This window comes from Artemia franciscana, chromosome 2, assembly GCF_032884065.1.
Source record: "Artemia franciscana chromosome 2, ASM3288406v1, whole genome shotgun sequence".
In the NCBI taxonomy this organism is placed as follows: domain Eukaryota; kingdom Metazoa; phylum Arthropoda; class Branchiopoda; order Anostraca; family Artemiidae; genus Artemia; species Artemia franciscana.
The window spans coordinates 42,155,660-42,175,163 of NC_088864.1; the positions used below are offsets into that span (position 1 = coordinate 42,155,660).

Consider the following 19,504-nt stretch of genomic DNA (forward strand, 5'->3'; position numbering starts at 1 on the left):
AAAAATATCCCATATATTTGACAGAATTAGGCTTCATATAGGAAATGTGTATGACAATAAATGAAGTCTGTTTTTGAGAATCTGCAAGTAGCGGGAATTGAATTTTTAAAATATCAGGGCCCCATTGTATATGGTCGTACCCAAAACCAAGGGGTAAATTTTGCACTTTTTCTGAGAGTGAGTTTTTGTGCTCCTAATACAAAATCGTATTCTTGGAAAAGATCGCATCATAGCAGGTAGAGGAGACCGAAAATGACTAGAACAGAACAATTTGGAGTACCTCGGGGTTCCACACTGCTTCTTTTATCTACTTGGACTGAGCTTATATACCATATTGTTCATGTTGTTCAGCTAAGTTGTAACAGTACTTAGTACACTTTTTTTTATATTCGCACTCATGTTTTTCGTTCTTATGAAAACTGTTTTTCGTGACACTTTCACAAATAGTTCTTCATTCTCACGAAAAACTTTTTACTATAATATGTAATATAAATAAAAGTGAGATGCCTTCCATCATTCGGGAGAATGCCTTCCATTATTTGAAAGAATATGTTTGGACTAGGCTAGCATTAGAATTTCATTGCCCTTGTGTCTATATTTACAAAGTTGGTAGTGGTTAAGGGTTTGGCGTGGGCGTGGGTCTGCAGAAGTTCTTTCACAACCGATATTGATGTAACTGTTTATAAGTTTAAGCAATTGCAGTTCGCGCTGTGAAAAATTTGCGAGGGATGGTGGTGTTTGAGGGGCCGCAAGTCTACTTTATTCCTTTATTTATGCAGATTGACAATCATTTTAGGATTTGGGTTATAATAAGGTACCACATCTCTACCTTTCTTCTAAAAAAATTGGCAGTGAGAAAAACTTTGAAAAAGTGTATTTAGTATATTTTGGACTTATATATTTTGGCCGGGGCTTAGTTCATTTTATATATAATCATGTGTTGAATAGTTTCTGCACTAAGTCGAGAGTAAACTGTTTTTTTTTTTTTTTTTAAACGTCTTTGAAACTCAGCAGCCAAGGTTTTTTCTTACTACATCAAGACTTGGTTATTTTGGTGGTGGAGGGGGGGGGGGGTAGAGTGGCCGCAGATCTCCTTTGGTCCTCAAGTCATTTAAATTGAGAATCCTTGTTTATTCTGGTTAAAACAGGATGTACTGTGCCAGCCTTTCTGATAAAAAGCTGGTTGCTTGTAGCGACCATACTTATTATAAATGCTTGCCTGATTCTTGTTCCAACAAGATGGAATATCACTTATGGTTTTGCTAAAAAATTACAGGTGATGCTAGGGTCCGCGGTCCCACATTGTTCCTCAGAGCATACTACTTGAAAATCATTGCATATTTCTAATCTAAATAATATGCCACTTTGTGGTGAAAAGACTGTCAGTTGGGAGGAGTATTTGAGCTCGTTTTCAGCTTGGACTTGAAACTGAATAAAAAATTAGCTCATTTGTACACCGAATAAAGACTTAGCTCATCATAACGTCGAGTCCACTTTGTTCCTCAACCCCACCGCGAAGCCACTTTGTTCCTCAGATCCTCAGATCATACCAATTGAAAAGCGTTGCACGATTCTGATCTAAACAAGGTACTAACTTTCTGGTAACCGAAAAGCTGCCATGGGGGAGGACTTGGACCTGCTTGCAGTTTGGACTACAGACCAAATCTCGCTGTATACACCGAGTCAAGACAAGCTCATTATCAAGGAAAGAATTAGCTTTTTTTTTTGCACTTAGCTTAATTTCCATTTGCACCGTCGCACCAAAATCCTGCACCTTGAAAATTCTCTTTTGTTCCATTTTTTGTCAGTAGATTTAAGTGTTCGTAATTTGTTAACCTTAAATTTATTGATGTTGTTATAGTTTTTTGCTAGGATTTTTACACCAAGCCAGCTTGTAGCTTTGACTTAGCTTGCTTTTTTGCTGAGTCTAGACATGAGCTGTTTTTCATCTTAGTCAGGACCTATCTCGTTTCTTTACCGAGTTAGGACTTGTATTTGCATCAAGTCAGTTCCTATCTTGAATTTGGGTCGTGCTTGCCCTGAGTCAGCGCTTCGCTTTTCTTTTTTTTACCGAGTAAGTAAAAAACAAAAGGTTGATTTTGTACCACATAAGTCCGTAGTTTAACTTAGCGCGTGTTTGATCCGAGATGAGACTTGGATTATATTTTTTCGAGTCAGGACTTAACATGTTCTTGCAAAAGAAATGATTCAGATTGTTTTTTCACCAAATCAGTCCCTAGCTTGAACTTTTTATGCAACTCATCTTGTATATGAAACGAGACGGGACCTAGCTCTTACCTAGTCAAGACTTTGTTCATTTTTCGCCTAGTTAAGGTTTAGCTCATTTCTGTATTACAGTCCGCTGTTTGTACTGTGTTTTTCAACCAACTCAGAATTTTTTTTTTTGGTTTTTTAACCGAGTCAGGACTTATGTAATTTGGCACCAAATCAGAACGCAACTCATTTTTGTTTTTATTCGGAGCACAACTGTTGAGTAGAGAGCTCCAATTCAGTACTTAACTTGTTTGACACTTGGTCAATCGGTAGCTTTGGCTTAGCAAGTTTTCCCACCGAATCGAGAATCGAAAAATCGATGTAATTTTTGCTCGTATTCAGAACAAAATGAATAAAGACTTTTCTCAAACTAGTCAAATATTGAGATTCTAGTTTGAAAAAATTTTTCGCCTCCTTATTGAAGGCGTCGAAAACTATATACTGGTAGGAAAAAACAGGAATAACTATTTTACTTGTATGTTTGCAGAAGTCGAATGATTTATAGTGTTTCGCAGAGCATCTTGCTGTAGATTGCCATGAATAGACTTGTAAAAATTGAAGAAACATCTTATAACCGCTGCTTCTTTAAATGATTCTCTGATAGCATTTAGATGGCAATTTCGTAGTTTATAAGAGAATAATTTTTTATGAGTTTCATTTGGAAAGAAAGTGTCGATCACTTGGAACACCTTCCTCGCTTCAAGACATGAACATATATATAGCTGGAAAAACAGTTTCAGAAATATCATGAATATTAAGTCCAAAAACCAAAAGTATGAAATACTTAAGCTATTCTATGTTTCTCTGAGTGTCAAAAATGAGCAATCTATATGTATCTCCTTCTGATTCATTTGGAATTTTTCAAGATTATAGTTCAACCAACATGATACAATTGTTGGAGACAAATGACTAAATTTTTAATTGATATGTGACAATACCTAAGGAATCATTTGCTCAATGTGTATGGGTTGTTTTAATGGTGATTCTGTTGTCAGATGTTATTTTTAACTTCAAGTAGACCCAAAAAAGGATTGCTAGAAGCGTGGGAATGTTCATGAAGAGGGCTACTTGCCCTTTTACCAATAATTCTTTTATCTCGAATAACCATAGCTTTAAAGCTTGACCTTGTGCGTAGATCCAACATATGCCTACTTCAAACCAGTTTTTATGCTTTAAGTAAACATAATTCTGATAAATAAGTTTAATTTTTCCACTTAGCGGCTACACACAATTTAAATACATTTTATCAGTTTTCACAAAATTTGTTTACTTAAATTAAGTATAAAACTGTCTTGAGAGAGTACTGTCCCCTTTTTGAACCAGTTACAAAATTTTAAACGAAATATCCCCTATTCTCCCTATTTTTCTTTTGTATTCTTTCATTCGAAAGCTGATTTTTATGTCCCAAAATTGTTTCTGGGAGGCAAGCTTCGTTTGGCTGTTTTTACGGGGAAGTGTTCTTGGACCAAGTTTTCTTTTGGGGCAAGTTCAACGTCAGGAAGTTGAGTGTGACTTTTTCTTGACAGATTTTCTCGGTGTGATTTATCAGAAATCTTGGGGGCAAGATATATGACGGCAAGTTTTCCGGGTGTAGGTTATCCAGGGGTAAGATTTCTTTGGGTGAATTTTGTTATTACGATAGATAGGTATGGATATCGAGAAGACAGTTATGGCGCCTTGGACATCGCTTCTAAATATAAGTCAAACCAGAAATTTCTAATTTAAAAGGGATGCACACCCAACTATGATGTATTTACACAGTCAACTAGGCTCTATAAAACTTGCGGAGTTAGGATACATCAAGTATTTATTGTTTTTTACAAATAAATCAATATCCTGTTCGGATAACTTAAAGATAGCTGAAACAAAATTATTATACCCCATAAGTGTCTAGCAATAGTGGATGCAGTGTTTTATGTCTGAATTTAAGGTTTATTTATTTTCAGGAAATGTCTTTGGCGAAGGAAGGACCACTATCCGTTGAACATAAAAAGGTCAGCAGAGAAGAAAGTTTTCCGATTCAGGAAGAAGGAGATTATGACAATGTGGAGTCATGTGGCTACTCAAATCAGGCTTTTGATGATAATGATGATGAAGCAACAGAACGATCATCCCAGTCTGTTGGTTATCAAAGATTTGTCACTACTATTATTGAAGATGACGAGAATAGTTCAATTGTTGGGGACGATAGTAGCTCAGCTAGTTCCTTGTCAAGCGATGATTCAATTGCTAAATCTCCAGATGTCACACCTTCATCCAAAAAAAGTCACTTCATGGAAGTTATGCCATCAGAAATGGGATTGAACGAGTCAATAGATGACGTGACAACAAGTCAGATGTCAGTTGAAGAAATCAGTCAAGTTGTTACTCAACTCACTGACCTAATATCTCAAAGCAATGAAAAAGATAAAATGAGTGAAATTCTGTCCGATGTAGTAAAAGATAATATACCAAAGAGCCCTATTCAAGCTCCAGAACGTAAAAAGTCAGTGTCTTTTTCTCCAAATGACAGTATCGTTGAAATTGAGCCATTAGAGGATGAAAATGAATGTCAAGTTGTTGAAGTTAAAGAAAAAGAGATTGTAGTTAATTCTATTGAAATTACTAAAGATATAATTCATGAAATTTGTTTAACTGATGTTGAAATCGCAACTTCACGTTTACCATCTGTTGAAAGAGCAGAAATGGAGCTAGTTCACTACATTCCTTCGTCACCTGAAATAGATGAAGCACTGGACTCGCCCTTTGAATCAGAAAAAGACATTGCTGACGGGAGAAGAAACGTGTCTGCTGCTGTGCATTTGTCAGCAATTACAACATTAAGTTTGGGTCAGAACAGCCATCTCTCAGAGAATAATTTGTCTACTCTTCTTTCAAATTTATCTAAGGAAGAGGAAATGGACAAGTCTTCGTCCTCAAAGTTGTCACGTGACTACTATACACAGACACAAGTATCAGATATTCAAGTCGCAAACCGACAAAGTACAATTTCCCAGATGACCCTAAGCTTATCAGAATCTGAAAAAGAATCTGATGTAAGTCATGAAAAGGATGTCGCGACACCCCGAAGTATTTACGACCTTAGTATTACGCCAGACTCAGGAAGAGGTGGATTTTCAAAATCAGATGAGTATGATAACGATGATCTAGAGAGCTTTTATGCAAGTGATAAGGAGACTGATGATATTGTTGAATTTTCAAGCTCAGAAGCTGTAACACCTGCAGAATATCTTTCGGATTCTGAAACTGAAACAGATACACCAGTTACAAGTCCTAGGAAGGTAAAGTTACTTTCGTTAATTTTTACTTTTCATGATAATCAAGGCAAAGTAATTTGCTGACATAGAATAGGAATAAGCTAATTGATAAGAAGGCTTGAATTTATGCTTTGTAATTCGTTTTTATGCTCTGATACGCAATAAAATCTTGGCTTTGTGCCTGAACTTTTGCTTTCCCGTAAACCGGGTGAAGGTGGAGAAGCAAAATATATAAAATAAAGAAAACAATAAACGTATATTCGCTCTTGTATATTTTTCGTTGTGTTTTCGTAGTGGACAAATTGGGGTCAAAAAGCTCTAGAGAAGACAAACTTGGAGAAAAATCTGACTTTTGGAGAAAAGAACTGATGTCCCTATGACGACGCTATTCATCATAAAGAATTAAACTTATTTCGTATCTACCTAAAAGGAATCATCATGCGTTTTTGTATGGTTTTTACGTTTTTATTTACTTTAATATTAAAAGGTCCTTTTTGGCCAACTGTTTAGGGCTAAACGAAAAGCAGCTCGTCCTCAGTAGGGGCAGAAGGGTGTCGTAAGAAAATATTTAGAGGAAATGGTAACTTCCTGGGAAGGTGTACAGAGGCTTTGAATAGATAGGGAGCATGGAGGAGCGTATGTAGCTGTGTTGGCCTCAGGCGGCTTGGTGCTGTGGTGAATTGTTAGCATTAGTAGTAGCTAATACTGAAATGAAGTAGAAATATGGTAGTTACTGAGCTCATGCTGTCATACTTAGACAAAATCACTTACGACAATAAACCCAGTTTTTCATAATTGGCTTCTTTTTTTTTTTTTTAGGTCATCCATCGAATCTGATTAAGGTGTGTTTTCTTCGCAATTTTCTCCTTAGTATCTATGTGTAAAACAATGGCATTCGTCTGTTATGCCAAACGCGACAGTGAAAGCATCACTTAGATGTTCGTAGTTGCATGTGTACTCTATCTGTTTATAGCTTTGTAAATATTTATATCATAATATATTTGGAAGAATTACCTGATCAGTTATGCTTGTATAGTTATTCATTGACGCATGGAAGTCTGCCAAATCATCGGAAGAAATATCTCTAAGAATGACCCTTTTGTCTTTTGTTTGATCAAAATTTAGGTTTAAATAATTTCTCATTAAAAGTTGAAAGTGTTATAGTAAAAATAATCATATAGATAAGATACATAATAAATCTAACTCATGCGCAAATGAGATGCATATTTCTTTTATAATTAGACAATAGTTTATGTACATTACTTAGTAGAAAAAGTAAGAAAACAATTCCTTTGTTTTCTAAGCCAGGAATCCACAAGCCTGCCTAAAATTGAATTAAAATGAAATTTGCAAGTAAGTAACGTAGTCGTATACAACTTTGTTTTGTCAGAGCTGAGCAAAGCTTGAAATATGAAGATTAAATGAATGTATTAGCTAGAATGTAAGATTTCCATGGTGACACCCTGTTAGTTTTGTTCAAGCTGATTTTGACTCTATATTTCTAGCCATATTCTCATAATGTCCTATAAATTAACTTAAAATAATTCCTACAATTTAACTTAAAATATTTTTGATGTTAGTTTTAGTTTCTTTATTTATCCAGATGAATCATGGGGTATCTCCGAAAGTGCTTCGTCAAAGACTACAATCCTTGGATTCTCCTACATCACCATCTGTACAACCTCCAATTGGCGAGCTTAGTGACTTTAAATCAGCGATCAAGCTTATGCTGGAACGTCTAAAACAGTGGCATTCTGTATCTCATGAGGTTGGTGATTGGATCCTTCTTGAGCCAGATGTGGCACAACTGATTAGCCAAGGTGATACGCTTGTATTCAAGATACAAGATGTATCTTCTGCTGGTTCAGTTCTTGCACTGACTAATCAGCTTAGAAGATCTTGGACTGAGGTCAAGAGCTTAAATAAGGTATGTGAAATGATTTAAGAGATAACAATTCTATTCCACGTTTTAGCAGGTCTACCAAGTTAAAACCCCAGAGATGTTCAACCGTCCAGATTTTATTATAATAAATATTCCGTATTATTACGGCTCCGAAGCATCTGCTAATTCCTTCGTTAGATGGTGCCTTCGTATAATATAAGTGTTAGATATACGTTATGTACTAAAGATCTATATTATGTCGATCTTTTTCTGTTTTCACATCGCAAGTTGTGTTTCCACCTCCTACAGTTTTGGTTTCGATTCACATTTCTCGACTCCAAAAAGGTCTTTCAAGGCTTACATTATTGTTTATCATTATTAATTAGTTCTGCTTGGTTTCAAATATCGGTTCAACAAGAATCTACTTTATTACTAATAGAATCTACTATTAAAAATAGGGACATCTGGTTAAAGCTCTATATAACAAACCAGAGGACTCTCAGAAGCACCATTGTTCCCTTAAAGATCACGACTTCTGTTGATTAAATATTTTGTATGAAAATGATTGCAATGATTAAATGTATGAAAATGATTGAACTAAAAGTTAAAATGATGAAAGGGAACCTTGCCGAATTGTTGAACGTGCTTTTTATGAAAAGTGATATAAAGACGGATTTTTCATTTGAGTGGATCTAGAGTAATAGCGAGTAATTCGGTTGGGAGGGGATTTAAGGTAAATAGTGAGATTTTGGAGTAAAAAGTATTTTTCCCACCGTGAAATCATGCAGAATGGCTAGGAAGATACTGAATTTCGGTAATTGGATGTAGAACACCCAAAAATACTATGTTCTTAGTTTAACTACTCCAGTTGAAAGTGTTTTTCATCTGGTAGTTTTTTGTTGTTTTTTTTTTATTGTAGGCGGTATATAAAAGTAGTTATTAGTTTTGGATAGTAAAAAAATTTGTCTTGCAAATAAATGTAAGATTCATTTTTTTTTTTTTTTTTTTTTGTTGGAGCTTCCGAGGAGACAGAGTGCTTTGAACGAAAGTATTATAAAGGAAAGTGTATTTAAATGACTGAGTCTATGGCTTAGTAATTTTTCGTTGATTGCCTCTTAGCTACTATGAAATAAAAAAAAAGAATTTTTTTTTAACTGAAATTAAGGAGTAATATTGGGACTTACAGGAATTATTCCGTTTATTTGGGGCACTTCCCCTTCCTCGATCCTCTTTTTTTCGCTTAAGTTTTAAAGTTCTTATTAAATACTTCTCCTTCAAATTCAACAGGCCTTATGTTTGAGCAGTCTTTTTTGAAGAATTGTGACAAAAAGTTAAACTTTAGTGCAAAGAGCGAAGGTTGACGAGGGGGCATCCCCCTATATGCAGAATAACTTCTGTTGGTTTTAAGTTTTAATGTTATTTGTTGCTTTAGTTAAAAAAAAATTATTGAAGTTCGGAATGTTTTTCAAATCATGTCTTTCTTCTCCTCCCTCAACTCCCCCCGTAATGTTTTTGCATATTCCCTAAAAACAAATACTATATGTGAACAACGGGAAATACTATATATAAATACTATATATGAACAACATTCCTTTTTTAGGGACTCTGGGAGGGGGGTCATGTCATCCCCGAAGACATAGTTATTGGACCTTTCAACTATGCTGAATCAAATGGCTATCTCCAAATTTTGGTCATATATCGTTTTGGGAAAAAGAGTGTGGGAGGGGGGGGGAGCTAGTTGTCTTAAAATATTTTTGGTCACTTAAGGGGCACTGGAACTTTTGATTTCTGTTAGAATGAGACTTCTTACGATATTCTAAGGCCATTGGTTCAACATGAACCAAGACAATGGAAAAAATGTCCCTGAAAAAAAAAATGCATGCATCAGTGGTTTTCTAAAAAAAAACAAAAAAAAAAAAAAAAAACAAAAAAAAAAACTTATGGATAGGAGCTTGAAACTCTACAGTAGGGTTCTCTGATATACTGAATCTGATGGTCTGATTTTCATTAATGTTGCTAGACGTTTGGGGGTGTTTGACCCCCTTTTCAAAAATTAGGTAAACTTTCTCAGGCTCTTAGGTTTGGTGGTTAAAATTGAATTTTATCAAATTTACATATTTGGAATAAGAATAAAAGACCATTTCTTTTTCTAAATAGATTATTATCAAAACTCGGTTTTTAGAGTTTCAGTTACTATTAGGCCAAGTCGCTCCTTACATACAGTTCGTTACAACGAATGTTTGATTAGCTAGAGAGACGGAGTATAATTGGAAGTGTACTTTTCAATTTTAGATTTTTTGTTATTTAAATTGCTTTGATAATCATTTTCTCTTTTTATGACTGCCAGTAAATATAGCTTTTAAACTATAAATGAAAAAAAAGTAGAAAAGAACTTGATGTGATCTTGGAAAATTACAAGACAGACTATACTTTTTGTTTGTTTTTTATCACTATAATTGGTCTATTCTGATTCTTTGTATTCTAAAAAAGTGTAATATCTTGCCCTAGACTAGGAGCGTTCCAGAGCCGAGGGGGCCTTGGCTTTCTGTATTTTTTATTGGTATTTATACGTATTTGTAGAGTTAAGAAAAAGAATTTAATTGAAATTCTACGACTGACTCCGCTTGTTTAAACAAAATCTTGGACAGTACTGGATTAGATATTCTTTCTCTTGCTGGATTAAGATTTCGTACGGTACTATGATTTTAGGCGTCATCAATTTCTCAATTTTTCCCTCGGAGGAGTTTTTGTTTGGCATTCAAACTCATCCATAAAATTGTCCCTGATCTATTGAACGAGCTTATCTTGGAGTAGTTTTTGACGATGTTCATATTCTACTAAAGCTTCTTCTTTGATTAGTTTTGCTAACAGGCATTGCTTCTACCATGCATAGCGAAATAAATAGGACGATGACTCAATGAAAGAGATATTACGAAAAGTGCGTTTGTGTCAAAATTGGCACACTACTCTGCAGTTTTCTACCTTAAATATTTCTGAAAAAAAGGTGGTCAGAATACTTCAAAAACTTATTTCCTCTCTTGTAAAAATGTAAAGCAAGTTAGATTTAAATTAAGTGTTTTCTATGGTCTTATACTTGACAATATTTCCTGTCATAAGCCATAAAAAAACGTGCACATGGTTTTTGAAGATGTCAGCAAAAACTACAAAAAAAAACTAAAAACTAATAAAAAAAGTAAAAAAGCTAAAAAACCAAAAAAACTAAAAAAACTAAAAAAAGGTATAAAACTAAAAAAAAATAAAAAATAAAAAAAAAATAAAAAAAAGGCAAAAACTGAAAAATAAGCTAAAATAAAGGTAAAAACCAATAAAAAACTAAAAAGAAAAAAAGGAAAAAACTAAAAAAAAATTTCATCTAAAAAACTAAAAAAAAAACTAAAAAAGGTAAAAACTAAAAGAACTAAAAAAGAAAAAAATAAATGACGAAACTCAAAGAGAAAGCGATCAGGACAAAAGGAATGTTCGATTAGCAATCAACAAAGCACCGGGACACAGGGAGTATAAATGACGACCAGGACATAAGTAAAAAAAAAAAACTATCTATATATATAAAAATAAGTTGTCTGTGGATCTGTGGATCGTGGATCAGGTGACGTCACCTGAAAAAACTGGATCACGTCAAAACTGAAAAAACTAAAAAAAGGCAAAAACTACAAAAAAAACTAAAAACTAATAAAAAAAAATAAAAAAGCTAAAAAACTAAAAAAACTAAAAAAAGGCAAAAACTACAAAAAAGACTAAAAACTAATAAAAAAGCTAAAAAACTAAAAAAACTAAAAAAAAGGCAAAAACTACAAAAAAAACTAAAAACTAATAAAAAAAATAAAAAAGCTAAAAAACTAAAAAACTAAAAAAACTAAAAAAAGGTAAAAAACTAAAAAAACTAAAAACTAAAAAAAACTAAAAAAAAGGAAAAAACTGAAAAATAAGCTAAAATAAAGGTAAAAACCAATAAAAAACTAAAAAAAAAACTGAAAAAACTAAAAAAAAGGCAAAAACTACAAAAAAACTAAAAACTAATAAAAAAAAGTAAAAAAGCTAAAAAACTAAAAAAACTAAAAAAACTAAAAAAAACTAAAAAAAGGTAAAAACTAAAAAAAATAAAAAATAAAAAAAAAAAATAAAAAAAAAGGGAAAAAACTGAAAAATAAGCTAACATAAAGGTAAAAACCAATAAAAAACTAAAAAGAAAAAAAGGAAAAAACTAAAAAAAATTTTCATCTAAAAAACTAAAAAAAACTAAAAAAAGGTAAAAACTAAAAGAACTAAAAAAGAAAAAAATAAATGACGACACTCAAAGAGAAAGCGACCATGACAAAAGGAATGTTCGATTAGCAATCAACAAAGCACCGGGACACAGGGAGTATAAATGACGACCAGGACATAAGTAAAAAAAAAAAATTAACAAAACTAAAAAGAAGGTAAAAACTACAAAAAAACTAAAAAGAAAAAAAAACTAAAAACTAATAAAAAAACTAAAAAATCTAAAAATCTAAATAAACTAAAAAAGAAAAAAAAGGAAAAAAATAAAGGAGAAAAACAAAACTAAAAAACGAATGTATATACAGACCGGTACACCGGGATACAAATGACGACCGGGACACAGGGAATATAAATGACGACCGGGACACAGGGACACAACTACAACGGGGACACCGGGGGAAACAGGGGGATGTAAATGACGACCGGGACACCGGGACAGGGAATGGTCGATTAGCAATCACCATCAACAAAGCTCAAGGGCAATCATTAGAATCATGAGGTATAGATCTGAATACAGATTGTTTTCCCATGGACCATTATATGTTGCATGTTCAAGAGTCGGTAAACCTGACAATCTATTTATATGCAAAGACAATGGGACAGCAAAGAATGTTGTATATTCGCAAGTTTTACGTAGTTAAAACCATATATATATATATATATATATATATATATATATATATATATATATATATATATATATATATATATATATATATATATATATATATATATATATATATATATATATATATATATATCTATATTCACAGGTGGGACATAGGGACAAAACTACAATGGCGCGTAACTATTATGGCGCGTAACGACTTACGCGCGCGGGGGGGCTTGGGGGGGGGCGCGAAGCGCCCCCACCAACTAGGTGTTGGGGTGGCGCGAAGCGCTACCCCAACAGCTAGTATATATATATATATGTATATATATATATATATATATATATATATATATATATATATATATATATATATATATATATATATATATATATATATATATATATATATATATATATATATATATATATATATATATATATATATATATATATATATATATATATATATATATATATATATATATATATATATATATATATATATATAATTATTAATCATTTAATTAATTAAGAAAAAGAAATTTTACTGTAACAAAAATGTTTTTGTTGGTAGTTGTCAGGGCTTCCTTCCACACTTCGTTACATGTTCTTCGTTCATTTGCAGGAACTTTTAAGCTACGTTGTCTTTTCACTCGAGAAAATGCCAAGTATAACAATCCATGATTAAAAACTGGAGTACTAAGGTCGACACCAACAAATTCAAAAGTTTGCCCTTGCGACTTAAGTATAGTCATAGGGAATGCGAGTCGAAGTGGAAACTGATGTCGTAGAACAGTACATCCAAGTTGACCCTTATTAGAGTCCAATATAAGTCGAGAAATGTGAAATTCTTTTCCTGTTTTTTCCCCAGTAATGATATTCGCCTTTATTGTGTGGTTACATAGTTCAGTAACGATAAGGCGGGTCCCATTACACATCCCTTCTGAAATATCTAAGTTTCGTTAAAACATGATTATCGTATTTTTCTTAATTTTTAAGTCATGCGGTGTTAATTCTGCAGTTTCTATTGAAGTGAGGAATTCTGGAGTAAATTTAATTCTTCCTTTTTTATATATTTTACGGAATCTTAACGTTTATGCGATTTGTATTTTCCTGGGAGATGATCGACAATTTTCGCATTTATTTTACTAACTTCTTTGGTGATCGAAGCTAAAATAGCTCAATCCTTCATGAAATTGAAACTTTGTTTAGACAGACATTCTCCAAAAACTTCTTCAACTAAATTGCCGCTGGAAATTATGTCCTCCGGTAATTCAATTTCATTAAGAAGATTTTTAGGAAGATTTCCATTCCCAACTGAAGGATGTACTTTGTAAATACTTCCTGTCCAAGATCAACCCGTATATCTTTCTCAAAGAAAATATGTTTGAAATACTTCCAAAGACTTTTATTTATTGATAAATCGAATGTGTAATTGCGGTTGCTTCAGGGTTGAAGTGGTAAACACTGTCGGAAATCTCCTCCAGCTACTAAAATTTTCCCACTAAATGACAAGTTTGGATTTGCAATGGACTGATTGGATTTACAACAACTGAACTCCATATTTTTCAAGCCATACTTGGGAAGCATGGGTGCTTTGTCAAGTAGGAAAACATCTTTTTAAGCTAATTCTAAAGCTTTGCTTGAACCAGGCTTTATACTCGAAACAGAATCTGAGGAAAGTGGAACTTTTAAACCAAAGGTCTTGTGTGTCGTTAGTCCTAATGGCAATAAAGTTGCTGCTGTTCTCGTATGCCATACATTTTATTTTCTGATTCTCTCCACACATAATGTGGTACAAGGTTTTATAAACAAATGTTTTACCGGTACCACATGGTCCGTTGAAGGGTCCCAAGGACTTATATGTAGCATTTACTGAGTTTATGGCATCTTTGTACGTATGTACTTGGTTTTGTGCCACACTTCGTTTGTGACGAAGATAACGATGCCGCTGTATTTCTAACTGTGTTTGTCTTTGATTTTCATTTTCATTTATGACACGCTCTAATTCTCGTTTTCGTTTTATCTTCTAACCGCGTGTCTCTTTGCTCTTCATTTTCGTTTTTGATGCGCTCTAATTCTCGTTTTCGTTTATCTTCTTACCGCGCGTGTCTTTGTTGTTCATTTTGACACGTTTTTGGATTTTGATTACTTCAGATACTTTAGCAATGGCCTTTGCTTTAGCTGCCCGTATTGGTGTTGTCGCAACTGATGGTCCAGGTTGTCAATTTTCACATCTTAACACGTTTGATAGTTTAGGTGATGGTTCCACAGAATCATCATTTATAGTAACTGTAACTGCAAATTTTTTTATTTTTTTTTGGGCCTTCCTACAGACGTTGTGTTGGATAAATAACTGACTAAGTTCGTAAACTCAGCTATCCTATATATATGTATATATATATATATATATATATATATATATATATATATATATATATCATCATATATATCATATATGATATATATAATGTATCATCAATGTACGTATATATATATATATATATATATATATATATATATATATATATATATATATATATATATATATATATATATATATATATATATATGTATCATCAATATACGTATATATATATATATATATATATATATATATATATATATATATATATATATATATATATATATATATATATATATATATATATATATATATATATATATATATATATATATATACTTCATAAGGAGCATTTATTGGTTCATTTTTAGAATGTTCTAAAAAATTTTGTAACAGTTATATTTACTGACTGTTATTAAAGACTTTATTTGACGCACTTGTTTTTTGCAACGAAAGTAATTTTTGGAAAGGGATATTTTCATCACCGAAATCTTGTACGAGTATCATTTATGAGAAGCTTGAGAAAGTCATATGGTAAAAGAAGTGTCGCTCAGAAAAGTTTGCTGACAAGAAATAAACAGAAATGTCAACTTTTCTTTTGAGTTAATAGCTTTAGCTGTATAATGTCTCTTCCATTTTCTTGTCCCTGCTCTGTGATCGTTTATTTCATAGCTTTTCTCCGACACCGCAAGGTCTCTTACTTAAAAATAAACTCATTTTCTACGAAACTCCGCAGATTAATCGAATTGTGACTTTTGAAGTGAGTAAATGCTTTTATACTAATGAATTCCTTGGAGGATTCTCTCTCGAACTGTAAGCGAATTTTGTATTTCTATTTCAAGATAGACAAACGTATTTAAATGTTTAATTTGAAACTCATTCCTGTATTTAGCTTAAATAAAAATTAATTACGGCAACTCTCTATAAAGAGATAGCTTCGTACATTGTAATATAATTTTCTACGTCGTGAATCGTGTGTGAGCACCACAGAGATATATATTGGAATTTTGATAAGAAGAGGAGGAGGGTAAGGCCCTCATGCATCTTCATAATTTCGAAACTGCTACAACAAAAATGTTGTCTTAATTGTAATGCCCATGTGTTCTTTGTTTACTCACATATGCTTAATGACGCAATACGGAAAAGAAGGCCTTTATGAAATGCTGTTCTAGAAATATTGAGAGACTTTTTGAAACCATTTCATGTTTTTTTAACGAAGACGGAGAAAAACGTCATTAGAAAGGGAGAAAAACAAATGGGAAAGATTGAACTTCAGTGGCTCAAATTTTTGCTCCAAGAAAGATGTATGAATTAAGTGAAATTAGATCAGATTGTTGGAATCTATTATAATTGGAAGTTATTTTAATTTTTCCAATTGGATGATCAAACATTCTTGAAAATTTTCATTCTGTCCTCATATTTGGCCGCTTTTGAAATTTTCCTTTTTATTCGCTTAGTACTTTCATGCTTTAATTCCCAGTATCAGTTCTTTTTTAAACCAATTAAAGGAGTAGATAAAAAAAATGGAACGAAAGATTGGAATGGGAGAGGAGAGATTTTAAAGAGAAGAAAAGGTTAATAAAGATCGAAAAGTAAGAGGACCATGTTGTGATGTTGATGTTGTGATGTTGAAAGTGTGAAAAGTCATAGCCATCAAATTGTATAACGAAAAAAAGCTCAGAAGATTTAAAGAAAACATTAGAAAAGACCTTGAACAGAACCTTGTTGAAATGAAATTTCAAAGTAAGGTAGAATGCACTCTGGACACGTTTTATATCGCTGGTGTTGACCCAATGGCACCAATCATTGCTACTTAAGTGAGAAAATCATATCGACATTCCGAGCAAACCAAAATAATGGTTCACCCGAAAATGCCAACCGTTTTCTTTTTGAAAACTCGAAATTCATATTCGCAAGTTCCTGGGCCGACGGGACCTCTATGCTCAAAACAAACATGAAAAATAACTTGTTGTTTCGCCTTCAAATGTTTTCCGGTCGGTCTGGACTGATAGTATTTTTATTCAGCCCATACCGAAAGTAGCTACCTAAATGTGTTTGATAATCCAAAACTAAAAGACTAAAAGATTCATAGCGCTTAAGAAAAGGGTCATAATTTTTGTGGCTCAAATCGGCTGGAAAATTACGTTTAAAGCCCTAGGCCCCAGATGAATTCCTATGCAGGAAAAGGAAATTAAACCTATTTTGGCTGTATCGACTTTTGACGTCCAAAAATGGGCCTAAAATTTGTCTCGTCTCTAATAGGCTTAAAAGTTATGGTTTTTTAGACAGAGCAAGCTAGTGTTCAATGAAGAAAAAGCATTTTGAATTTGGTTATATCGATAGGGTACACCTGAAATCGGGCCAACAATTCAGTTTTCTTCGATTGGCTTAAACATGGAAGGTAAGTTGATTGAAACAAGGGAAGTCCCCTTGGTTCAGCCAATTAAGAAAAAGAAATATGCTTGCATCGATTCATGATACAAGAAAAGTCAATTTTTTTTTCCTTCGATTGGCTTGAAAATTTAAGATATTTAGGCACGGTCAAGGAGGGCTTTAATGAAGACAAAAATTCTGAAAAAATGGCTGCATTGGCCATTAATGCCTATAACAGACTGAAATTTGTTCTGTCTCCAATCTGATTACAATTTACTGAACATGTATCCTGAGCAAAACAAGTTGAAGAGGAGAAAATATTTTTGAAAAAAAAGGGCTCTATTCATTCATGGCACCCCAAAATGTGCCTAACATTGTTTTGATCCAATTGGATTGAAACTTTCTGGATTAGCTTTTAAAAATGTTATTAAGAAATTACTTTACAAAACTACGTCTGATCGAACATTTTGACTGAATGTTCACATTTTGTCGAAATTTTAAATTACAATCCGACGTTTTAGCTTGAGTAGAAATACTGATTAAATGATCTTATTGTTAACCCATGATAAAATTGTGTCAACTCAAAAACGAACATTCGTTTTGAAACGTTTTCAAAAATGAAAAACGAACTATGTAAATAGGCCCAATTAAAACCTAAAAAGATAATAATAGCTTTATAATATAATGCAAGCTTTAAGTGGCTGGTAACAACTACGAATGAAAAAATGAAACATAAAAGAACAGACATTAAAATGAATAATCCGGCCGAACTTAAAACGAAAAGAAATTGCACCAAATAAAAGTGGGATTTCATTTTCCCTTAACTCTCTAGATTTAAGAGCGTCGTTTGCAAACTGATTGGCTGGTAGCGTTATACTAGAAATGTCAAATTTTACCCATGATACAGCACTATCTTTAGTTATTTGGAATTTTTGCTAAAATTCTGATTTAAGCTTACGTGGCAATCATGCAGCCTTCTGGAGGTACGACAAAGTTACCATGTCTCAAGCAGCTCTGCTAATGCTCTTTTTAACTATTTATGCCTTAAAAAAAAAACATAGCAATGTTCAGTAAAAGATGAACAAGGCCTGTAGACAAGGATAAAATTTTTACCAACCTCTTCTCTTACTCAAAACTTACCCTTCCTATAACAAGTTCTTAGTAGGATTTTGTAGCTTCACTACATACTAAAAGACGGCGATGTTTGAAAGAATAAATGCCATACATTCTATACTAAACTCGATATTTCTACTGCTTATTGGAATAATTTAGAAGAAGAAAAAATACAGGAAATAGCTTTGAAATTCATCTAATAAAAGAGGCAAAAAGTGAAAAAGAAGAAGCAGTATCCTTGACAATGTAACAACCATGCATGTCAATGGCAGTGAATTATCTCGTTATATGATGAAAGAAAGAAAAAGGAAATTTCAGAAGAATATGTAGGAATGCCAGTCATGCTTGAAAAATGTTGATTAAAAAAAACTGTAAATATATAGTTTTTAAAGCAACACATACAAATAAAACGAAAAAAGATTGATAAAAATGTAACATAACAAAAAGGAATAAGAAAGAAAATAATTTGAGTAAACACTTTATTTCGTCTGAAAGGACCCGTGAAAGTACCTACCATTTTTTTTCTTTTTGTCATCTCGAAACCTCTTTCAAATGTACTTGAAGAGTGACGAAAGCATAATTTTTCCTTTCTTGCATTCACTACTTAGCAAATAATTTAAGGCTACAACAGTCATAACAAAAACAGCCGTATGAGCTAAACCCGTAACAAGGATAATCGAAACATCAGAAAAACCACACGTTTTCTATTTTGTTTGCCACAATATTGTTGAAACTATAACAAGCACGGAGTAATAAAAGGTCAGTAAAGGAAACACAGTAGGAATCGAGTTTCGCACTGCCAAAAACTGGTCTTGTTGGATCCTTGCGTATCAGAAACCTTGCATGGCATGCATGGTCGTGACTCAAGATGACGCGAGTCCCGAAAATCGTCAACCATGTAATGGGGTTTAAGTCGAATATCTTTTCCTCGTAATGAAATGCTATTCCTGCGGAAGAAGTGTAGGCCCATATATATTTCCTTCTTTTACGCATCAATGAATGAATAATGCAAGACTGCCAGATTTAAGTCGTTAACTTGTTGGAACTGATGCAATTTTTCTGTCAAAGTCACAAAGGATTACATTTGACGTTGCTTAATTTGACAAAGAGCTACTCTGTTTTATTGATTGACCGTTTCCAGTCCAAAAGTTGTTGTTTTAACTGCTAAAATGTATTTCGATTCGGTAAACTTACTTTCATCACACAGTTAATTGGAAAAAAATATACTGCTTGATTTGGTATGTTAATGATGATGAAAGGAGTTGGATTTATAATTAGAGTTTTTAATTGCTTGAAATTCTTATAAAAAAAGCGTGATTCCCGTGAAGTCTTTTAGAAGGGGTGTT

The 19,504-nt window shown here is 32.9% G+C and overlaps 1 protein-coding gene across 4 annotated transcripts in view; it reads left to right on the forward strand.

The window, feature by feature from the left end:
- Positions 1–19,504, forward strand: part of LOC136041926 (utrophin-like) — a 427,919-nt gene that overhangs the window by 137,349 nt on the left and 271,066 nt on the right. For all 4 annotated transcript variants that reach the window (XM_065726724.1, XM_065726734.1, XM_065726743.1 and 1 more), the window contains 2 exons: positions 4,221–5,555; positions 7,135–7,458. In XM_065726724.1, the coding sequence (XP_065582796.1) occupies positions 4,221–5,555; positions 7,135–7,458 (1,659 nt within the window). The remainder of the gene's footprint in view (positions 1–4,220; positions 5,556–7,134; positions 7,459–19,504) is intronic.